Source organism: Dendrobates tinctorius, unplaced genomic scaffold, assembly GCF_039654945.1.
Source record: "Dendrobates tinctorius isolate UK_male_01 unplaced genomic scaffold, ASM3965494v1 ptg000274l, whole genome shotgun sequence".
Lineage (NCBI taxonomy): Eukaryota > Metazoa > Chordata > Amphibia > Anura > Dendrobatidae > Dendrobates > Dendrobates tinctorius.
The window spans coordinates 387520-413320 of record NW_027361941.1 but is presented as its reverse complement, the minus strand read 5'-3'; the positions used below and the strand labels follow the sequence as shown (position 1 = coordinate 413320).

Sequence of the window (25801 nt, the reverse complement as noted above, 5' to 3'; positions counted from 1 at the left end):
CCTATCCATTTCTAATACTATAGTTATATGGTAAATACACAGCCATAATAAACTCTTTTATTAGAAATAAAGCAAAACGCAGTTTTCGTTTTTTTATTTAAAAATAACCCACAGAATTCTCACGGTGATCTGCTGTGAAGTCACTAAGCTTAAACTGTGGTGACCTCATCACTGACTTTTTCCCACGGTCCTGAGGTCACTGCAGTTCAGCCTGGTTGGAAACCTCGATGATGTCACTGCTGGTCAATGATACTGCGCTTACAGCAGCTCATTCACCAGTGGTTCTCAACCTGGACGGTCGCATCTTGGCACCAAACAGGTTGAAAACTAATTATCCCCCAGATAAAGATTACGGCGTGGGACAGAGCGACAGAAAGGTATGGTATATTGTTGTTTTTTATTTTTATTACAGGAGAACGAGCTCTTTGGTGGAAATAGGCGTTAGGTGAGTATAACGGTGTTTGTTGTTTTTAAATAAAAAAGGAAAACTGTTTTGTTTTATTTCTAATAAAAGGCTTTATTCTGGCTGTGTCTTTATTTACCATGTAACTATGGGGTTAGTAATGGATAGACACCTTTCCATTACTAAGCCGTGGGCTTGATGTCACCTGACAATACAAAGGTGACATCAACCACACAAATATGAACCCCACTTGCCACCACTACAGGGCAAGTGGGAAGAGCCGGGCAAAGTGTCGGAATTGGCGCATCTAATAGATTTGTCTTTTTCGGGCAGCTGCGGGCTGGTTATTGTTTGATCTGTATTTGTAGTTTTCAGTTAATGAGATTCTCATGCTTTGGGGTGGGTTTGTGGGAGTGGCTGTGGGCGGGTCTTATGTGGTGCTCTACGTACATATTCATCTATATTGGCTTATGACCCTGATCCTTCAGTGACCTGCCCCCTATTTTACATAAAAAACTACATCCAGAAAAATGTCACCGGCAATGGCATCTATAAGTAAGAGATATTACTGAACAGGCGCTGCCAGTGTCATTTGCACATTTTTTGTCTAAGCCTCACAATAGCCACAATATTATAGGCATTATCACCAATAATATCAATGCTATTATATGTATTATGTAATAATGGGGGGCAGGTCAGTGAGGGATCAGTGATCTGTCATAAGCCAATACAGATGAATATGTAATCAGCGCACCACATAAAGCCCCGCCCACAGCCCCACCCCAGTGCCCCACCCACAGCCCCGCCCCAGAGCACGAGAATTTCATGAACTGAAAACTACAAATACAGATTAAACAACAACCACAAGACGGATTTCATCACCAGGTATCATTGTAATCAGTATAACGGCGCTGACCTGACAGTGTCTGTAGGTTACTGAGCACAATCCTGCTGACAGGTTCCCTTTAAATTTAGATCTTAGATATTTGGAAGAGGCGATGGAGAGATTTTTTTCAAGACTATCACGGAGTTACAGACTCACATTAGGCAGGAAGGCCGATCCCACCACAATCAAACTATCATACAGAAGGAACAGGTTAAAAAAAAAAAGACATAGAATAAAAAATGTTACATCCCCAACATCAACGTATGTACAAGGGGAGAACACTAAACTGGAGCTGCACTCATTTATGGTGGACCATTGGAGCCACTATGAGTCCTGACCAGAAGAGTAGAGGAAGACACTATTATTAACCCCTTCATGACCAAGCCTATTTTGACCTTAATGACCAGGACATTTTTTGCAATTCTGACCAATGTCCCTTTATGAGGTAATAACTCTGGAACGCTTCAATGGATCCTAGCGATTCTGAGAATATTTTTTCATGACATATTGGGCTTCATGTTAGTGGTAAATTTAGGTTGATAATTTTTGCGTTTATTTGTGAAAAAATCAGAAATTTGGGGGAAATTTTAAAAATTTCACAATTTTCAAAATTTGAATTTTTATTCTGTAAAACCAGAAAGTTATGTGACACAAAATAGTTACTAAATAACATTTACCACATGTCTGCTTTACATCAGCACTATTTTGGAAACAAAATTTTTTTTTGTTAGGAAGTTATAAGGGTTAAAAGTTGAGCAGTGATTTCTTATTTTTACAACAAAATTTACAAAACCATTTTTTTAGGGACCACCTCACATTTGAAGTCACTTTGAGGGGTCTATATGGCAGAAAATACCCAAAAGTGACACCATTCTAAAAACTGCACCCCTCAAGCTACTCAATACTACATTCAAGAAGATTATTAACCCTTCAGGTGTGTCACAGTGACTGAAGCAACATGGAAGGAAAAAATGGACATTTTAATTTTCCAACAAAAATTTTCTTTTAGCATCAATTTTTTCATTTTCACATGGGCAAAAGGATAAAATGGATCTTAAATTTTGTTGGGAAATTTCTCCTGAGTACACCGATACCTCATATGTGGTCATAAACCACAGTTTGGGTGCACAACAGGGCTCAGAAGGGAAGGAGCGCCATTTGACTTTTTGAATGGAAAATATGCTGGAATATTTAGCGGTTGCCATGTCGCGTTTGGAGAGCCCCTGTGTGCCTAAGCATTGGAGCTCCCCCACAAGTGACCCCATTTTGGAAACTAGAGCCCCGAAGGAACTTATCTAGATGTGTGGTGAGCACCTTGAACCCCCAAGTGCTTCACAGAGGTTTATAATGCAGAGCCGTGAAAATAAAAAATATTTTTTTTTCCTCCAAAAATTATTTTTTAGTCAGCAATTTTTTATTTTCACAAGGGTAATAGGATAAATTGGACCCCAAAAGTTTTCCAGTTTGTCCTGAGTACGCTGGTACCCCTTATGTGGGGGGGACCACTGTTTGGGTAAACGTCAAGGCTTGGAAGGGAAGTAGTGACGTTTTGAAATGCAGACTTGATGGAATGGTCTGTGGGCATCATGTTACATTTGCAGAGCCCCTGATGTACCTAAACTGTGGAAACCCCCCACAAGTGACACCATTTTGGAAACTAGACCCCCAAGGAACTTATCTAGTTGTGTGGTGAGCACCTTGATCCCCCAAGTGCTTCACAGAAGTTTATAACGCAGAGCCGTGAAAATAAAAAATAATTTTTTTCCTAAAACAAATGATTATTAGCCCGCAATTTTTTTTTCACAAGGGTAACAAGAGAAATTGGACCCCAAGAGTTGTTGTCCAGTTTGTCCTGAGTATGCTGGTATCCCATATGTGGGGGGGACCACTGTTTGGGCACACGTTGGGGCTTGGAAGGGAAGTAGTGACATTTTGAAATGCCGACTTGATGGATTGGTCTGCGGGCGTCATGTTACGTTTTCAGAACCCCTGATGTGAAGAAACTGTGGAAACCCCCCACATGTGACCGCATTTTGGAAACTAGACCCCCCAAGGAACTTATCTAGATGTGTGGTGAGCACCTTGAACCCCCAAGTGCTTCACAGAAGTTTATAACGCAAAGCTGTGAAAATAAAAAATCATTTTTTTCCCTCAAAAAATGATTTTTTAGCTTGCAACTTTTTATTTTCACAAGGGTAACAGGAGAAATTGGACCCCAAAATTTGTTGTCCAGTTTGTCCTGAGTACGCTGGTACCCCATATTTGGGGGGAACCATTGTTTGGGCACACATCAGGGCTCGGAATGGAAGTAGTGATGTTTTGAAATGCAGACTTTCAAGGAATGGTCTGCAGTCGTCGTTACATATGCCCCTGATGTGCCTAAACAGTAGAAACCCCCCACAAGTAACCCCATTTTGGAAACTAGACCTTCCAAGGAACTTATCTAGATGTCTGGTGAGCACTTTGAACCCCCAAGTGCTTCACAAAAGTTTATAACGCAGAGACGTGAAAATAAAAAAAACATTTTTTTCCACAAAAATAATTTTTTAGCCCCCAATTTTTTATTTTCCCAAGGGTAACAGGAGAAATTAGACCCCCAAAGTTGTTCTGCAATTTTTCCGGAGTACGCTGTTACCTCATATGTTGGGGTAAACCACTGTTTGGGCACACGTCAGGGCTTGGAAGGGAGGGAGCACCGTTTGACTTTTTGAACGCAAAATTGGCTGGAATCAATGTTAGCACCATGTCGCGTTTGGAGACCCCCTGATGTGCCTAAACAGTGGAAACCCCTCAATTCTAACTCCAACCCTAACCCCAACACACCCCTAACCCCAACACATCCCTAACCCTAATCCCAACCCTAACCATAACCCTAACCTCAACACACCCCTAACCCTAATCCCAAAATTGACGATAACCCTAACCACAAGTCTAACCCTAATCCCATTCCTAAAACCCCAACAAACCCCTAACTCTAATCTTAACCCTAATTCCAACCCTAACCCTAATTCCAACCCAAACCTTAACCCTAATTCCACCCTAACCCTAATTCCATCCTAACCCTAACCCTAATTCCAACCCTAACCCTAACCCTAATTCCACAATAATCTTAATTCCATCCCTAACCAGAATTCTAACCCTAATTCCAACCTTAACTGTTGTGAGCTCATCTGTTCATTCACCTTTTGTGTCCGAGGATCTCCCTCTTCTGGTGAAGGAAGGTAGTGAGGCTGATTTGGATGAAAGAAACCAAACACCTGATCAGGTGGATTGTGACTGGGTAACAGGAACTTCAGACTGGATATAAGGCAGCCGACGCCCTTCTGAGTGGCTGGTGATTTTCTCTGCTGGATTCTTGGAGACCAGTCTGATTCCTGCTTCCCAAAGATAAGTTTTTGCTCTGCTATTGAACTTATTAGTTTCGGTTCTGTTTACCTTGTTTTTTGAGTTCAGCCATCCCTGGCCGGGGGTGTGCTGGATTCTTAATCTTTGATCAGTGTTCTCTTTTGCTCTGCTTTCAGAATATTCTGAGTGCTGATATAGGGTTTGAAGTCTAGTGACTTCAGGGTCCTTTTTGCTTATCAGTTGTGTTGGTAATATTTTTAGCAGGGTTTTGTCGGATTGCAGACAGCAGCTTTTCTGTCCTGTCCTTTTTAGTTAGCTTGGGCCCCATCGTTTGCTCAACCTATCTTTCTATCTGTGTTAGTGTTTTCATCTTGTTTCACCGTCATTATATGTTGGGGGCTGCCTATTGCTTTGGGGTCTGCTCTGGGGCAGTCAGTTTTTCCCTTTTCTCTCTTTAGGCTTATTTAGATCTCCGGCTGTGACGAGGTGTCTAGGATCACCGTAGGAACACTCCACGGCTACTGCTAGTTGTGTGATAGGATTAGGGGTCTGCAATCCGCTAGTTTCCAACCTCTCTGATTTTCTGGGCTGAGCTTGTGTTTTGTTTTTTCCTCCTCGGTGACTCAATCATAACACCTAACCCTAATTCCAACCCTAACCCTAATTCCACTCTAACCCTAACCCTAATTCCAACCCTAGCCCTAACTCCACCCTAACCCTAATTCCACCCTAACCCTAATGGAAAAATGAAAATAAAAATGTTTTCTTTATTTTATTATTTGTTTCTACCTATGGGCGTATAGAGGGGGGGGTTTATTTACGTTTTATTTTATTTTGATCACTGTGAGAGTTTATCACAGTGATCAAAATGAATGAATCGAATCTGCAGCCGGCAGATTTGAGCGGGCGCACTGCGCATGCGCCCACCATTTTCCAAGATGGCGGCACCCATGATCCGGGACCGCGGGACATCGGGAGCAACAGCGGCACTCGGAAGGTACCGGGGGTTGGGAGGGGATGTGATCGGACTGCGGGGGGAACGGAGGGAAGGCGGGGGGAGCAGATGATGACAGCGGAGGCAGATCTGTCATTCAGTGGCGTGGGGGCAGATCGCCGGTGTGGGGGGGTCGGATCGGTGTCTCCAAGCATGCCCGATGATACTGCAGCATCAGCCATGGCTGGATTTGTAATATTTCATCAAATTTCATTGATGAAATATTATTATCGCTCTGATTGGCTGTTTCACTTTTAACATCCAATCAGAGCGATCATAGCCAAATGGGGGCGAAGCCACCCCCCCTGTGGTGAAGTACAAAGCTCCCTGTGTGTGCGGGTGTGACGACTCCTGGAGTGGACCCTCTGGGTCATGGCACCAACCCTCCCAGGGCGAGCTGGCCTAGTGAGAACCACCCCCTATACAGGGAGTGTCAGGAGCAAGCCCCAGGGGATAAGATACCACGACTGCTGGCACCAGGCGGCCGGTTCACAGGAGACACGAGTGAGTGTGTCTGAAGGAAGGTGCAGGATACTAGGGAATACCAGCTGGATACATGGGTGTGCGCTAAATACAGGATAGTGCAAGACGGGTACAAGTGGGCACAAATGACGTGCAGTGACCAGTACGTCCGGATGTGAGCAAAACAGGACGCGTGCCAGAAACACGACAGAGTACTGAATTGAGCAACAGACGTGCCAGGAGGCGTAACAGAGCACAGGGACAGAGTGAGTGCCCGGAGGCACGGCTGAGCATGAAACAGAGCACAGGATCAGAGTGTGTGCCAAGAGGCACGACTGAGCATGAGACAAAGCAAAGTGAAAGTTCAGAACGTGTGCCAGGAGGCACAATAGAGTACAAAGCAGAGCAGAGGACCTGAATACAGCGCACAGCCAGGCAGGGACACAACCGACTAGGCCAGGAAGCACAACAATAATCAGGGACCTCCCATAGGGAGAGGTAGCCTGATATAGCACATGACAAGTACAGCTTCCGGGTCAGGTCCTAATGCCTGATAGCACATGACCACTACAGCTTCCGGGTCAGATCCTCCTTTACCATAGAGAGGACCGACCTGGAGACAGACCTGACAGGAGCGCGCACGCACAAGCGCGACATGGAGGGAGTGGAAACCTGGGTATGAGAAGTGCGCGTGCTCAGCCGACGGGGCCCCCTGAGCGGCCGCAGTGAGCGCGGCATGACAGCGGATAGGGTGACCTTTCAGTGACCCCGGTCACTTGACCCGCAGGAGGGCAATTATTTCATGACGCCACATAGGCGTCACTGGTCATATTGGCACGGCTTTTCATGATGCCTATGTGGCATCATTGGTCGGGAAGGGATTAAAGAGAAATGAATATTCAAGGCCCTCCAAGCCCATGGGCGTGGAATGCAGTGAATATTCAATTCTCTTTAGCAGTGGGAACAGGAGTTAGCCGCAGCCACCGGCTCCAGCCTCCTGTGACCCGCTGCTCCGCCAGAGCCGGTACATCCGAACTGTAAGATGCACCCCCCATTTCCCTCCAGATTTTTGAAGGAAAAAAGTGTGTCTTTAGTCCAAAAAATATGGTAGTTTTAATACAAATTGAAAAGTCAGGATAAAGGGAAACTCTGCTGTTATTGTACAGAAATTCACACTTGGCCTCACTGCACATTTACTATTGTCGATTTTAAAAGGGAAGTTTGGCCAGAAAGACTGGACCTGGTCTTGTAGGGACCATGAGACATTCAGCAGCACAGAAGGGAGAGAAGAGTCATCCGATAAGATCTCAGGGACCTAGGAAGCCAACAGCATCATTACCCTCCGCTTTCTCTTACAGGCCCAGCATAATATTTTTCTTCAAGTGATTTTCTAACCTGTCAGCACATTCTACGTACGCTGTCATTTGGCTTTATAGTTTACAGATCTGGGCAGGTAACGGTCAGCGTCTCCTCAACCCAGGGAGTAGGTGGCTCCTCCAGGTTGTAAGGTCTATAGAAAAGGGCTTTCAATGCCCAAAGTCATTTGCAGTTTTGGTGGAGGAGAATGTTGTGGTCTAGAGGCAAAATGGTGATCATGGTAATACGGCCGGACTACACCACCGATAAAGCAGCCACAGCCGGTGACTGAGAGGAATCTGTGACGTCTCTGCATTCAGTGGTTACTACTCACCTGGGTAGTCATATGTGGCACTCTCCTCTTTACACCACTCATCATCTCTCACATATGTCTCTGTAGTATTAATATGGGTCAGATCTTCACCCTGAAACAAATATTGTAAAAGTCACCGACAGATGGAGAAGTCCCATCTATGATCAGCTCTAATCCTGCCATCTCCACTGTTCTCATCACACAAGTATAAAACATATAATACTGGTGGTTAAAACAAGACTGAGCACAAGACCTTCACAGCCGTCTACACATCAAAGGGGAGATCTCCTGACACCTTCTCTCCATCTACCTGATGATCCTGAGGAGCACTGGGATCTTCTTGTTTACAGTCCTGTGGAAGAAGAGGATGGGGACATCTCTCTGGTGTTGTCCTCTTACTGGATAGATCTGGAGGAAACACATACAGGGACTAAATTCATTCTCTACATACAGATAATTATAGGCCGTGTGTATTTAGTCCTGTCTATTACCTGGTGATGTGAGGGGCTGGGGAACCTCCATTATGACGTTCTTGTACAGATCTCTGTGTCCTTCTAAATACTCCCACTCCTCCATGGAGAAATAGACGGCGACATCCTGGCACCTTATAGGAACCTGACACATACAATGATACCGTCATCCCCCGATCCCATCATAGCTTTACTGTATAATGTCCCAGCATTCCCAGCAGTGTCACCTCTCCAGTCAGCAGCTCAATCATCTTGTAGGTGAGGTCTAGGATCTTCTGGTCATTGATGTCCACATGGATCTGGGGGTGAGGTAGAGGCCCTGTGATTGGGCTCAGGGGTCTTCTCCATCCCTCAGACATAGGGTCCTGACAGCGATCACTAGAGGTCTTCATCACCACTGTGTAATCCTGGTAATGGAGAGACACATTAATAAATCTCACTACAGACATTTCCAGAGTCTTCTCCAGTTCTGTCCATCTGTTATTCCCATAGATAAGAATGATGTAATGTGACGTCATCAGAATCTCTCACCTCTCCAGTGAGACGGAAGAGGATCTCTAGGGTGATATGTAACATCCTCTCCACCATCTTGTCTCTGTCCATATCCATCCTTGATGGGTAAATCAGGAAAATTCTCTTTTGTAGAAGATCTTCACTGAGAGGATCCGATATTGTAGAGACCTGAATGAGAAGATGATGAGCCAATGTAACATCATAAGAATCCTGTGTAATAATACAATTACTGGCGATAATAAGGGAAACATATGAGATTTATTATTTTACAGTGTTTAGTTTTGTTCCCTGACATCCCCCCAGTTCCATCACTCTCATTCCCTTCTTTTGAGGTCCATACCATCAGACTCTTCCGTCCCTTCTCCCTCACAGTAGCGGTCATATACCGGCCTCCAGGCTCACCCACGTCTGTTGTAAGTACATTTGCCCCTTCACCTGTGATGTCTGATGAACTCCCTCTGCTGGTGAAGGGAAGTAGTGAAATTGATTTGGATGGGAAGAACCTGTCATCTGAACAGGTGCAGTGTGATTGGACATCCGGAATCTCTGAGTGGATATAAGGCAGCCGACGCCCTGCAGGGTTGCTGGTGATCCTTTCTGCTCTGAGCTCTGGCATCCAGTTTAGTTCCTGTCTACTAAAAGCTAAGTTTTTGCCCTGATATTATTCCATGAGATTTTGTCTGGTTTACTTAGTGTTTGCGTTCAGCCAGCCCTTGCTGGGACTGGCTGAATTCCATTTTTGTCTCTGATCAGTTGATCTCTTTGCTCTGGTTTTCAGAATATACCTGAGTGCTGATAAAGAGTTTTTGAAGTCTAGCGACTTCAGGGCCTTTTTTCCTATCAGACTGTTGGGACATTTTTGGTAGGGTTTTTGCGGATTGCAGCCAGCATCTTTTCTGTCCTTTCCCATCTAGTTAGTTGGGCCCCATCGTTTGCTCAGCCTGTCTTTCTGTCTGCATTTGTATTTTCATCTGTTTTTCACCGACAATACATGTTGGGGGCTGTCTATTGCTTTGGGGTCTGCTCTGGGGCAGTTTAGATTTCCTCTTTCTTTCAGCTTATTTAGCTCTCCGGCTGTGACGAGGGGTCTAGGACCACCGTAGGAACCCCCCACGGCTACTGTTAGTTGTGGTGAATAGGATCAGGGGTCTGCAATCCGCTAGTTACCAACTTCTCAGGTTTTCTGGACTTAGCTTGTATTTTTGTTTTCTCCTCCTCCGGTGACTCATTCATAACAGAATCACCAGCCATACCGCAGATTCTAGGGTACTCAATAGCAGGAAAAAATTGTTTAAAAAAAAAAAAAAAGTGTCAGAATTTTTTTTTTGTGTATATTTTTTCCTCTATTTCTCTGAGGCCGTAGAGGGATTTTTTTCTTAATGGTGATTAAGCAATTGTCTGATTGTGTGGAGCAGCTCGCTGCTGAAGTGCGGGGAATTTCCGCCTATCTTGCTCATTCACATGCTGCTGAACCAAAGATCCCTACTCCTGATGTGTTTTTTGGGGATCGGTCTAAATTTTTGAATTTTAAGAATAATTGTAAATTATTTCTTGCCTTGAAGCCTAACTCATCGGGGAGCTCTGCGCAGCAGGTTAAAATTGTCATCTCTTTGCTGCGCGGCGATCCCCAGGATTGGGCGTTTTCTTTGACACCTGATGATCCTATTCTGGCTAATGTGGACGCATTTTTGTTGTATGATGAACCTAATGCTATTGATCAAGCTGAAAAGGCCCTGTTGGCATTGAGCCAGGGTCAGGATTCTGCAGAGTTGTACTGTCAAAAATTCCGAAAGTGGGCGGTCCTTACTACCTGGAATGATGGTGCCTTGGCGGCTCTTTTTCGGAAGGGTTTGTCAGAAACCGTAAAAGATACTATGGTGGGATTTCCTGTTCCCTCTGGTCTTGACGATTCTATGTCATTAGCCATATAGGTTGATCGGCGTTTACGTGAACGCAAAACTACACGAGAGGTGTTGCCACCTGCTGAACAAATGTCTGAACCTATGCAATGTGATGGAGTTTTGTCTCGGGCGCAACATCAGGAGTTCAGAAGGCGTAATAAGCTGTGTTTTTTCTGTGGAGATGCCTCTCATATTATTTCTGTCTGCCCTAAACGAGAGAAACGTTTTGCACACACATTTGCTGTGGGTGGTGTTCAACCTAAGTTTCTTCTGGCAGTTACTTTGATCTGCTCCCTGTCCACATTTTCCGCTAAGGCTTTTGTGGATTCGGGAGCGGCTCTGAACCTGATGGACTAGGATTTTGCTAAACGTTGTGGGTTTCCTATGACACCTCTGCGGACGCCTATCCCTTTGAGGGGTATTGATGCTACTCCTTTGGCGAAGAATAAACCTCAGTATTGGACCCAGGGGGTAATGCGGGTCGCCCCAGACCATCAAGAAAATTGCAGCTTATTGGTGTTGCATAATTTGCATGATACCATTGTTCTGGGTTTTCCCTGGTTGCAAATCCATAATCCAGTTTTGGATTGGAAATCTGTGTCTGTGGTGAGTTGGGGTTGTCGGTGTGCCCTTAGTGACGCTCCTGTTTTCTCCACCTCTCCCTAGTCGCATGATGTTCCTGACTATTTGGCTGATTTTTATGATGTATTTAGTGAGAATGAGTCTGCGTCTTTGCCTCCTCATAGGAGTTATGACTGTGCAATTGAGCTGAGCCCTGGGTGTAAATTTCCCAAGGGTCGTCTTTTCAATTTATCTGTACCAGAGCACGAGTCTATGCGATCCTATATTAAGGAGTCATTGGAGAAGGGTCATATTAGGCCATCCTCTTCACCCTTAGGTGCTGGGTTTTTTTCGTGGCCAAGAAAGATGGTTCATTAAGGCCTTGTATTGACTATCGTTCCCTCAACAAGATTACTGTTAAATATCAGTATCCGTTACCCCTGATTTCTGATCTATTCTCCAGAGTTAAAGGTGCAGCTGGTTTACCAAGCTTGACCTCAAGGGGGCGTATAATCTTATTCGCATTAAGCATGGGGATGAATGGAAGATGGCGTTTAATACTCCGGAGGGACATTTTGAGTACCTGGTGATGCCTTTTGGGCTCACTAATGCCCCTTCTGTCTTCCAGTGCTTCATGAATGATATTTTCTCCCCATCCGAACGTAACTATGATGTGGGGAATCGGGAACTGTTGGCCATGAAATGGGCATTTGAGGAGTGGAGACATTGGTTGGAGGGAGCTAGACATCAAGTCGTGGTCCTTACTGACCACAAGAATTTGATTTACCTTGAATCGGCCAAACACTTGAATCCTAGACAGGCTAGGTGGGCCTTGTTTTTCACACGTTTTGATTTTGTGGTCTCTTTTCTTCCGGGCACTAAGAATGTCAAGGCAGACGCCCTCTCTAGGAGTTTCCTTGCTGATTCTCCTGTTGTGACTAAGCCTGCTACCATCTTAGGTGAGGGGGTAGTTCTTTCTGCCATCTCGCCCGATTTGAGACGTGCTCTGGAAGAGTTTCAGGAGGACAAACCTGAGCGTTGTCCCATTGGAAAATTGTATGTTCCAGACCAGTGGAGGAAGAGAGTAATGTCTGAAATTCATTGCTCTGCATTGGCTGGTCATCCAGGTATTTTTGGTACTAGAGATTTGGTGAGTCGGTCTTTTTGGTGGCCCGCCTTGTCTCGTGATGTCAGGAATTTTGTGCAGTCCTGTGGGACTTGCTCCCGGTCTAAACTTTGTTCTCACTCTAGTGGGTTGTTGATGCCTTTGCCGGTGCCCAGGAGGCCATGGACCCATATTTAAGTGGATTTTACCTCTGATATGCCTGTCTCTCAGAGAATGACTTATTTGGGTGATTTGTGATAGATTCTCTAAGATGGTCCATCTTGTACCACTCCCTAAGTTGCCATCTTCCTCAGAGTTGGTGCCCTTGTTTTTGCAACAGGTGGTTCGCTTGCATGGGATTCCTGAGAACATTGTGTCTGACAGAGGAGTTCAGTTTGTTTCTAGATTTTGGAGGACTTTCTGTTCCAAGCTGGGTATTCAGTTGTCCTTCTCCTCTGCGTTTCATCCTCAGACCAATGGGCAGACGGAGAGAACAAACCAGACTTTGGAGCCTTATTTGAGATGTTTTATTTCTGCTGATCAGGATGATTGGGTTTCATTTTTGCCCTTGGCCAAATTTGCTTTAAATAATAGAGCTAGTTCTGCCACTTTGATGTCACCTTTTTTTTGTAACTTTGGGTTTCATCCTCGATTCTCTTCAGGGCAGGTGGAGTCTTCTGCCTGCCCAGGTGTTGACACTGTGGTGGAGAGAATGCACCAGATCTGGGACCAAGTGGTGGATAAGTTGTCTCTCTCCCAGGAAAAGGCCCAGCGGTTTTCCAACCGGCATAGGACCATTGGTCCCCGGTTTAAGGTGGGTGATATGGTTTGGTTGTCATCAAAGAATATCTCTATGAAGGTGGCTTCTCCAAAGTTTAAACCTAGATTTATTGGACCTTACAAGATCTTGGAGATTCTTAATCCGGTCTCTTTTCGTTTGGCTCTTCCTGTTACATTCAAGATCCATAACGTGTTTCATAAGTCTCTGTTGAAGAGGTTTGTTGAGCCATTAGTTCCTGTGGTGGCACCTCCTGACCCTGTATTGGTTGAAGGTAATGTGGAATATGAGGTTGAGAAGATACTGTATTCTCGTCTGGCTAGACGGAGACTCCAGTATTTGGTTAAGTGGAAGGGTTATGGCCAGGAGGATAATTCTTGGGTCCCTGCATCCGATATTCATGCCGAAAGATTGGTTCGTGCTTTTCATCGGGCCCATCCTGATCGCCCTGGTGGCGTGGATGAGGGTTCGGTGACCCCTCCTCAAGGGGGAGGTACTGTTGTGAGTTCATTTTCCCCTTCACCTGTGATGTCTGATGAACTCCCTCTGCTGGTGAAGGGAAATAGTGAAACTGAGTTGGATGGGAAGAACCTGTCATCTGAACAGGTGGAGTGTGATTGGACATCCAGAATCTCTGAGTGAATATAAGGCAGCCAACGCCCTGCAGGGTTGCTGGTGATCCTTTCTGCTCTGAGTTCTGGCATCCAGTTTAGTTCCTGTCTACTAAAAGCTAAGTTTTTGCCCTGCTATTATTCCATGAAATTTTGTCTGGTTTACTTAGTGTTTGCGTTCAGCCAGCCCTTGCTGGGACTGGCTGAATTCCATTTTTGTCTCTGATCAGTTGATCTATTTGCTCTGTTTTCAGAATATACCTGAGTGCTGATATAGAGTTTTTGAAGTCTAGTGACTTCAGGGCCTTTTTTCCTATCAGACTGTTGGGACATTTTTGGTAGGTTTTTTGCAGATTGCAGCCAGCATCTTTTCTGTCCTTTCCTATCTAGTTAGTTGGGCCCCATCATTTGCTCAGCCTGTCTTTCTGTCTGCGTTTGTATTTTCATCTGTTTTTCACCGACAATACATGTTGGGGGCTGTCTATTGCTTTGGGGTCTGCTCTGGGGCAGTTTAGATTTCCCCTTTCTTTCTTTAGGCTTATTTTGCTCTCCGGCTGTGACGAGGGGTCTAGGACCACCGTAGGAACCCCCCACGGCTACTGTTAGTTGTGGTGAATAGGATCAGGGGTCTGCAATCCGCTAGTTACCAACTTCTCAGGTTTTCTGGACTTAGCTTGTATTTTTGTTTTCTCCTCCTCCGGTGACTCATTCATAACACACGTCCTTGACCACTTTTCAGCCTGTCTGCCGCACTTCATGTCCTCAGAACTACCAACTCTTATCCTGGGAGACTTCAACATCCCCATTAACAGCCCTACTTCCACATCTGCATCCCAGCTTCTATCACTAACCACCTCTCTCGGCCTCTCACAGCGCTCAACCTCTGAGACACACAAAGACGGTAACACCCTTGACCTGGTCTTTGTCCGGCTTTGCTCAATCTCCTACCTAAATAACTCACCACTTCCCCTCTCTGACCACAATATTCTCTCCTTCACGCTCACAAATCCTCGCCCACCCCAGCACACTCCTACCTATCAAACATTCAGAAATCTACAAGCCATTAACCCTCAGACACTTTCAGACTCCCTACAATCTTCCCTATCCCAATCTCCTCTTTTTCCTGTCCTAATCTGGCTGTTCATCACTACAACACACTCTTACAACCACCCTTGACCAGGTAGCGCCCCTCACCCTCAAAACCTCCAAACACAGAGTAAAACAGCCCTGGCTCACATCGCAAACTCAATTTCTCCAGCGATGCTCTAGGAGTGCTGAACGCTGATGGAGAAAAACCCGCACACCAGAAGACTTCATCCACTTCAAATTTATGTTAAGAACCTATAACGCTGCCCTTCACCTCGCCAAACAGACCTACTTCACCACCCTGATCTCCTCACTAGCCAACAACCCCAAGAAACTTTTTGACACTTTTCACTCCCTCCTCTGGCCAAAAGCACAAGCCCCTATCACAGACATTTGTGCTGATGACCTGGCCTCCCATTTTATAGAGAAAATAGATAATATCCGTCAGGACATCCGCTCCCAACCACCAAGTGCTGTGACTCCCATCCCTAATTGCATTTCCCCTGGCTCACTTTCCACATTTGATCCCATCACAGAAGAAGAAGTCTCCAGACTCCTCTCTTCTTCTAGCCCAACTACATGCACTACCGACCCCATTCCCTCACAACTCCTCCAGTCTCTCTCTCCAGTCATCACAACTCACCTAACTACAATCTTTAATCTCTCCCTCTCCTCAGGCATTTTCCCATCCTCCTTCAAACTCTCTATCATTCTTCCATTATTAAAGAAACCTGCTCTCGACCCATGATGCACAAACAACTACAGACCAGTCTCCAATCTCCCCTTCATCTCTAAACTCTTGGAGCACCTAGTCTACTGCTGCCTTACCCGTTACCTCTCCCCTCACTCCCTCCTAGACCCTTCACAGTCTGGCTTCCGACCCCTACATTCGACTGAAACTGCACTCATCAAAGTGACCAATGACTTTCTGACAGCAAAATGTAACGGTGAACACTCTCTGCTCATTCTTCTTGACCTTTCTGCAGCTTTCGACACTGTTGACCACCGTTTCCTACTCCATAGGCTCCAGTCACTAGGCATTAAGGAAATCTCTCTCTCCTGGTTCTCTTCCTATCTCTCTGACCGCTCCTTCAGTGTTTTGTTTGCTGGCTCCACGTTATCTCCACTTCATCTCGCTGTCGGGGTACCTCAGGGCTCAGTCCTTGGCCCCCTTCTCTTCTCTCTCTACACGACCCCAATTGGACAGACCATCAGCAGATTTGGCTTTCAGTACCATCTTTATGCTGATGATACACAACTATATACGTCATCCCCTGACCTTACCCCCGCTGTACAACAGAATGCCAGTGACAGACTGTCCGCAGTCTCCAACATCATGTCCGCTCTATCTGAAACTTAACCTCTCAAAACCTGAACTTCTTCTGCTCCCGCCATCTACTAACCTCCCTAAATCTGTCATTTCCCTCTCCGTGGGTGGCACCATAATAACACCCCGGCAGCAGGCGCACTGTCTGGGTGTTATGTTTGACACCAACCTCTCCTTCACATCCCATATACAATCTCTTGCCCGCTCTTGCCACTTACACCTAAAGAACATCTCTAGAATCCGCCCTTTTCTCACCAGGGAAACAAAAAAAACCCTCATTGTCACTCTGATCCATTCCCGCCTGGACTACTGCAATGCCCTATTAATTGGCCTCCCCGCTACTCGACTTTCCCCTCTCCAGTCCATACTTAATGCAGCAGCCAGGGTCATCTATTTGGCTAATCGGTACTCGGACGCGTCCGCTCTTCGCCAGTCCTTACATTGGCTGCCCATTCATTATAGGGTCCAATTCAAAGTACTTGTTCTCACCCACAAAGCTCTCCACAGTGCGGCACCCCCCTACATCTCCTCCCTCATTTACGTCTATCGGGCTAGCCGACCGCTGCGCTCTGCAAAAGACTTTCGACTAACCTCTGCACTAATCCGCGCCTCCCACTCCCGACTCCAAGAATTCTCCAGCGCTGCGCCAATACTCTGGAATGCTCTACCCCAAGAAATTAGGACTATCCACAATTTGCACAGTTTTAGGCCCTCTCTCAAAACACATCTATTCAGAGCAGCCTATCACGTTCACTAATCAAAGTCATTTTATGTGCAAGTGTGAATATGTAGCCCATTCACTATCTCTGTCCCCCACCTTCTCAAGATGGCTGGACCATCATTGTAAATACATCATTGTAAATACACACCTGTACTTTGTATCTCCCCCACCTCATTGTAGATTGTAAGCTCTCATCAGCAGGGGCGGCTGATTTTACTTTAATTATTGTATTGTTAACGTTGTTACTTATGACTTGTGTTTTGAAACTGTTAAACTGTAAAGCACTGCAGAATATTTTGGCGCTACATAAATAAAGATTATTATTATTATTTTATCTACTAATAAAACCTATATATTTAGGCCACAGACAACAAGCAGTTTCCTCCTCGGAGTCGGCAGCTGAACACGTTCCTCATAGACTCATCTTCCATAACGCTAATTCTCGTCTCATTACCGACACTGGAATCGGCATTAGTAATACTGCAGGAGATATTCATTACACGCGACATGAGAAATAACTCCTTCATGATGAGGACGACATCTTCATCTTCTACTATGGCTCTAGAGACAGATTTGGCCAGAGTCGGTCACTGACTCCATCCCCACCGGCCGTCTATATGAAGGTTTCCCGTCTTCCCCGCACTGGAATCTTCTCTCACGTTAGATCTCAGCTCTGAGTCACACACAGAAGTTTGAGGCTTTTAGAAAAGATTTTTTGTTTCCACAAACACAACGGACAGAAATGATCTGATCCCAAAGTCTCCATGTACAGTGATTTATGGGGATTATTTCTGGCCTTAGGCTTTCCTATATTACAAGAAAAACTCCAGAAAAAGCCGATATTAAAATGTTTCTAAAGAAAATTGGCTCCAACAATTCTTGTAAGAAGAAAAAAATAACAAAAAAGCAGAAGACACATTTTATAATTTTTGACATGTTAAACATTTATTAAAAAGAAATTAACTCTTTTTTGCCCCAGAACATAGATGTACACCGCAGGGACGGCACAGGAGGGGCTGCAACAAAAACCCTGAAAAGCAAACATGACATCTAAGAAGGTGTGACAGAGTTCGGCTGAATGCCCCCCGCCTCCAAGTACTCGATAGTATGGGGCGGCCTAGTTACTGCGATACTTACATGCCTAATAATGGGGTCTGGGCTGCAATGTATGAAGGTCTATTAGGCCGGGCCAGAGGCAGCGTCCAATAAGTTACCTTATACCACCCCCATACACATTAGGCTAAAGTTACATGAAAGCACTGATTTCGGGGGATTGGCCGACCATATAATGTATTTGGGGGCCTCCCGACAGATGATGTCAGGGCAGAGAAGGATCTGGCATCCTGAATTTCAGAGGATTATCCGTCTGTTCTTCCTGTAGATAATCCTCCTCTAGAGGAGTCTGGAGGCGACTCTCTCATACAGACCACAGGAAAGCTGGAATATTTGTGTGTATGGGGGAGTCGGGAGAGATCGCTGTCTGCCAAATGACTGTTCAGCCAACTCTGATCTCATGTGTATGGGGCCGTTAGTATTATGTGGCGACCCTGAGGGTTCAGTCGCCACAGAGGTACTGCACCTCCTCCTGAGGTGTGGTACCCCACTATCCAGGTAAGGTCTAGACACCTGACCACACTCCAACACCGGCACCCCCACACCACAAAGTAGTGTAGCAAAGCACCCTTTGGTGGCTCCCTGCTTGGAACACGAAACGTGCTGGGAGGCGGGTGGAGTTTAGTTTGCACTCAAAAGACCGGGAAGAGTTTAGGATTTGGTCAGTCTGACAGAGTCAGAGGAGGAGAGAAGATCCCCGGAGTGGGATGGATGGAAGGAAGTGCTGCAGCCGACCTCAGTGACCTGGGTCCGCTGGCACAGGAAAGAGACATTATAGAAAGCCTGAATCTCCATGAGAAGGAAAGGATTGTACGGAACGTAAGGAGAGGAGGACTAAGGATTAGGGTTAGAGGAGAAGCCTTCCCAAGTTCACAGCGCAAGGCCGGGGTCCGGTCCCCGAGGTTGTATGGATACTAATGGTCCTGCAGCAGACACCGGCGGAATAGTAGTTGTCACCACTTTATTCCTACCCAAGACTTGCATCGTGAGTGAGCCGGGACTAGGTAGTAAGGAGTCCCCGAAGCAGGCTACTAGCTGTCTGCCGTACAAGTAGAGTTCATAGGAACATCTGACAGGAGGAACTCCAGTGTAACTCAGTACTGTGAGTACTTCACTATAGGCGCAACAAGGGAGACGTTCAGAAAAGGCATATGTTGGCGGAGTGTTGGAAAGGAGTACTTCATCTTGCCTGGAAGTTGGCTGAGCTCCTGACCCAGAGGACAGCACGGATGCAGGCCCTTGTACCACAACAGACTGTGAGTAAAGCTTTGGAACTACATTCCCTGGTGTCCTCCACTTATTCCTGCGTCCACCTGCTCAGCACTGCTACATCCCTCGCGCCTGACACTGCACCATCTACGTGTCACTTCACCTACACTGCCCTTGGACTACAGCCCTGCCTGTTGAGGGCTATTACATCATTGCTGCACCACACCATCTGTCCCAGAGGATCTGTCTGCAGCGTCGGCTTAACATCTTCATTGCCGAACACCACAGGTGGCGTCACGAATAGTGTTGAGCGATACCATCCGATATACAGAAATATTGGATCGGATTGGATCGGCCCGATACCCAAAAAAGTATCGGTATCGCCGATTCCGATACCGGAAGTCCCATTCAAGTCAATGGGACAGAAATATCGGAATTAAAAAAGCCCCTTTCTTTCCTTGTACATCCAGTTCGGGAGGGGGGAAGAGTGTGGGCGGTGCGTGGGCAGACACTGTGCGTGTCTGTGTGTGCGGGCGGGGTCTGTATGGGCCTCTTGGGGGTCTGTACGGGCCTGATGGGGGTCTGTGCGGCCTTCTGGCGGTCTGTGCGGGCCTCTCGGGGGGTCTGTACGGGTCTGATGGGGGTCTGTGCGGGCCTTCCGGCGGTCTGTGCGGGCCTCTCGGGGGTCTGTACGGGCCTTCCGGCGGTCTGTGCGGGCCTCTCGGGGGTCTGTACGGGCCTGCCGGGGGTCTGTACGGGCCTGCCGGGGGTCTGTACGGGCCTGCCGGGGGTCTGTGCGGGCCTGCCGGGGGTTGTGAGTATGTGCAGGCATCGTCCGATGGGACTACAAGTCCCATCGGGCTATGACTGCTACAATGACAGTGATTGACACATTAGCCAATGATGGGACAGTAGTAGTCCCATCATCCGGCTAATGTGTTGAAGGTAAAAAATAAAAAACATACATACTACATACATACTACAGACATACTACATATATACAACATTCATACAACATACATACATACATACTTCATATATACTACATTAATACAACATACATACTACATACTACATGCATACTTCATATATACTACATTAATACAACATACATACATACTACATACTACATGCATACTTCATATATACTACATTAATACAACATACAGACATACTACATGCATACTACATATATACAACATTCATACAACATACATACTACATACATACTTCATATATACTACATTCATACAACATACATACATACTACATATATACAACATTTATACATACTACATACATACTACATATATACAACATTCATACAACATACATACTACATACATACTTCATATATACTACATTCATACAACATACATACATACTACATATATACAACATTTATACATACTACATACATACTTCATATACCGTATACTGCATTCATACAACATACATACATACTACATACATACTTCATATATACTACATTCACACAACATATATACTACATACATACTTCATATATACTACATTCATACATATATACAACATTCATACAACATACATACATACTACATACTTCATATATACTACATTCATACAACATAGATACATACTACATATATACAACATTTATACATACTACATACATACTACATATATACAACATTCATACAACATACATACTACATACATACTTCATATATACTACATTCATACAACATACATACATACTACATATATACAACATTTATACATACTACATACATACTTCATATACCGTATACTGCATTCATACAACATACATACATACTACATACATACTTCATATATACTACATTCACACAACATATATACTACATACATACTTCATATATACTACATTCATACATATATACAACATTCATACAACATACATACATACTACATACTTCATATATACTACATTCATACAACATAGATACATACTACATATATACAACATTTATACATACTACATACATACTACATATATACTACATTCATACAACATACATACATACTACATATATACAACATTTATACATACTACATACATACTTCATATACCGTATACTGCATTCATACAACATACATACATACTACATACATACTTCATATATACTACATTCACACAACATATATACTACATACATACTTCATATATACTACATTCATACAACATACATACATATATACAACATTCATACAACATACATACATACTACATACTTCATATATACTACATTCATACAACATAGATACATACTACATACATACTACATATATACAACATACATACATACATACATACTACATACATACAACATTCATACAACATACATACAACATACATACTACATACAATACATTCATACATTCATACAATACATACATACTACATTCATACAACATACTACATACATACTACATACATACAACATGCAACATATATACTACATACATACTACATACAATACATTCATACATTCATACAATACATACATACTACATTCATACAACATACATACATACATACTACATTCATACAACATACATACATACAACATGCTACAGACATACAACATACAATACATTCATACAATACATACATATAGACATACAGTACATATAACATAGAGTACATACTCACCATCACTTGTCACTTTGTTCCCCGAAGCCAGTGTCATCTATGGAAAAAATTAGAAAATAACAAACAAGCGATATACTCCCTGATCCGCAGAAATCCACGAGGGTCCCACGCCGATTTCCTGTGGAGAACAGCAGCATCAGCTGATGCGACCGCTCTCCAGGGGGCTCCAGGAATCCAATGACGGGAGGTAGGTACCGTCCGCACTGTATTCCTCCGCCACTGTAAAAAAAAATAGTCCCTAGTCTCACTTTATGGCAAAAGCTGCGTGGGAACTTTCTCACACAGCAATGCCAAAAGTGAGACTAGGGACTATTTTTTTTACAGTGGCGGAGGAATACAGTGTGGAAGGATACCTACCTCCCGTCATTGGATTATTGAAGCCCCTAGAGATCGGTCACATCCGCTGATGCTGCTGTTCTCCACGGGAAATCGGCGTGGGACACTCACTCGTGGATTTCTGCGGATCAGGGAGTATATCGCTTGTTTGTTCTTTTCTAATTTTTTCCATAGATGACACTGGCTTTGGGGAACAATGTGACAAGTAATGGTAAGTAAGTACTCTATGTTATATGTACTGTATGTCTATATGTATGTATTGTATGAATGTATTGTATGAAGTATGTATGTTGTATGTCTGTAGCATGTTGTATGTATGTAGTATGTATGTATGTTGTATGAATGTAGTATATATGCAGTATGTATGAATGTATTGTATGTAGTATGTAAGTAGTATGTTGTATGTCTGTATCATGTTGTATGTATGTAGTATGTAGTATGTATGTATGTATGTTGTATGAATGTAGTATACATGTAGTATGTATGTATTGTATGAATGTATTGTATGTAGTATGTATGCAGTATGTATGTAGTATTTATGTTGTATGTCTGTAGCATGTATATAGTATGTATGTATGTTGTATGAATGTAGTATATATGTAGTATGTATGTATTGTATGAATGTATTGTATGTATGTATGTTGTATGTATGTAGTAAGTATGTAGTATGTATGTTGTCTGAATGTAGTATATATGTATGCAGTATGTATGTTGTATGAATGTAGTATATATGTTGTATATATGTAGTATGTATGTATTGTATGAATGTATGAATGTATTGTATGTATGTATGTTGTATGTAGTATGTATGTAGTATGTATGCTGTAAGTATGTAGTATGTATGTATGTTGTATGAATGTAGTATGTATGTAGTATGTATGTTGTATATATGTAGCATGTATGTATTGTATGAATGTATGAATGTATTGTATGTAGTAAGTATGTAGTATGTATGTATGTTGTATGAATGTAGTATATATGTATGTTGTATGAATGTAGTATATATGTAGTATGTATGTACAGTATGTTGTATGAATGCAGTATATATGTAGTATGTATGTTGTATGAATGTAGTATATATGTATGTATGTAGTATGTATGTTGTATGAATGTAGTATGTATGTAGCATGTATGTAGTATATATGTATGTTGTATGAATGTAGTATATATGTAGCATGTATGTAGTATGTATGTCGTATGAATGTAGTATATATGTAGTATGTATGTATGTTGTATGAATGTAGTATATATGTAGTATGTATGTAGTATATATGTATATTGTATGAATGTAGTATATATTTAGTATGTATGTAGTATATATGTATATTGTATGAATGTAGTATATATTTAGTATGTATGTAGTATATATGTATGTTGTATGAATGTAGTATATATGTAGTATGTATGTAGTATGTTTTTTTTTTTTTTACATTCAACACATTAGCCGGATGATGGGACTACTACTGTCCCATCATTGGCTAATGTGTCAATCACTGTCATTGTAGCAGGCATAGCCCGATGGGACTTGTAGTCCCATCGGACAATGCCTGCACACACAAACAACCCCTGGGAGGCCCGCACAGACCACCGGCAGTCTACACAGACCCCCGGCAGCCGGTACAGACCCCCGGCAGGCCCGTACAGTCCCCCGAGAGGCACGTACAGACCCCCGGCAGGCGCGCACGGACCCCATCAGGCCCGTACAGACCCCCGAGAGGCCCGTACAGACCCCCGAGAGGCCCGCACAGACCACCGGAAGGCCCACACAGACCGCGCATCATGATGCGCACAGACCGCGCATCATGATGACATCATTTCAGCAGCCAATCACAGCCACAACAGTGGCTCATTGCATTATGGGGACTTCCAATTCCGGTATCCGATATTGAAAAAATATTGGTACTCGGTATCGGAATTCCGATACAGCAAATATCGGCCGATACCCGATATTTGCAGTATCGGAATGCTCAATACTAGTCACGAATCATTCATTCATAAACTGTAACTATCAGAAGCACACTGAACACATTCCCTCTTTACAATGCACGCCCAGGGCCACGGGCCAGGTCCCAGCTGCCGTGACATCTCCCATTGAAGCTCATCGGGCCCGGTACTGAGTACCCCGCCAGCCCTGGGAGGGCGACCCAACTACACTGACAGGCAGTGATGATACACGGCACTACAGTAGTACAGGGCATCACCAGAGCCATCAGAGGCTTGTATGTTGTATGATCGCACTGATCAGAGGGGTTTAAAAATGGTTTAAAGTGGAAAAAATATCACAGTTTCAGCAACAAGAAATATCTGTCATCTACCTGATGATGCTGAGGAACACTGGGATCTTCTTGGTTACAGTCCTGTGGAAGAAGAGGACGGGGACATCTCTCTGGTGTTGTCCTCTTACTGGATAGATCTGGAGGAAACACATACAGGGACTGAATTCATTCTCTACATACAGATAATTATAGGCCGTGTGTATTTAGTCCTGTCTATTACCTGGTGATGTGAGGGGCTGGGGAACCTCAATTATGACGTCCTTGTACAGATCTTTGTGACCTTCAAAATACTCCCACTCCTCCATGGAGAAATAGACAGCGACATCCTGACACCTTATAGGAACCTGACACATACAATGATACCGTCATCCCCCGATCCCTTCATAGTGTTACTGTATAATGTCCCAGCATTCCCAGCATTGTCACCTCTCCAGTCAGCAGCTCAATCATCTTGTAGATGAGTTCTAGGATCTTCTGGTCATTGATGTCCTCATGGATCAGGGGGTGAGGTGGAGGCCCCGTGATTGGGCTCAGGGGTCTACCACATCCCTCAGACACAGGGTCCTGACAGCGATCACTAGAGGTCTTCTTCACCACTGTGTAATCCTGGTTATGGAGAGACACATTAATAAATCTCACTACAGACATTTCCAGAGTCCTCACCTCTCCAGTTCTGTCCATCTGTTATTCCCATAGATAAGAATGATGTAATGTGACGTCATCAGAATCTCTCACCTCTCCAGTGAGACGGAAGAGGATCTCTAGGGTGAGGTGTAACATCCTCTCCGCCATCTTGTCTCTGCCCATATCCATCCTTGATGGGGAAATCAGGAAAATTCTCTTCTGTAGAAGATCTTCACTGAGAGGATCCGATATTGTAGAGACCTGAATGAGAAGAAGATGATCCGATGTAACACCATAAAAATCCTGTGTAATAATACAATTACTGGAGATAATAAGGGAAACATATGAGGAGATTTATTATCTTACAGGGTTTAGTTTTCTTCCCTGACATCTACTAATAAAACCTATATATTTAGGCCACAGACAACAAGCAGTTTCCTCCTCGGAGTCGGCAGCTGAACACGTTCCTCATAGACTCATCTTCCATAACGCTAATTCTCGTCTCATTACCGACACTGGAATCGGCATTAGCAATACTGCAGGAGAGATTCATTACACGCGACATGAGAAATAACTCCTTCATGATGAGGACGACATCTTCATCTTCTACTGCGGCTCTAGAGACAGATGTGGCCAGAGTCGGTCACTGACTCCATCCCCACCGGCCGTCTATATGAAGGTTTCCCGTCTTCCCCGCACTGGAATCTTCTCTCACGTTAGATCTCAGCTCTGAGTCA

General features: G+C 44.1%; 1 protein-coding gene across 2 annotated transcripts in view; it reads right to left on the bottom strand.

Moving 5' to 3' along the window:
* Positions 1-25801, bottom strand: part of LOC141072498 (uncharacterized) — a 40038-nt gene that overhangs the window by 4102 nt on the left and 10135 nt on the right. For both annotated transcript variants that reach the window (XM_073559772.1, XM_073559773.1), the window contains exons 2-10: positions 25176-25325; positions 24867-25046; positions 24661-24784; positions 24480-24577; positions 8761-8910; positions 8457-8636; positions 8251-8374; positions 8070-8167; positions 7781-7871 (exon numbers count right to left, since the gene is read on the bottom strand). In XM_073559772.1, the coding sequence (XP_073415873.1) occupies positions 7781-7871; positions 8070-8167; positions 8251-8374; positions 8457-8636; positions 8761-8910; positions 24480-24577; positions 24661-24784; positions 24867-25046; positions 25176-25325 (1195 nt within the window). The remainder of the gene's footprint in view (positions 1-7780; positions 7872-8069; positions 8168-8250; positions 8375-8456; positions 8637-8760; positions 8911-24479; positions 24578-24660; positions 24785-24866; positions 25047-25175; positions 25326-25801) is intronic.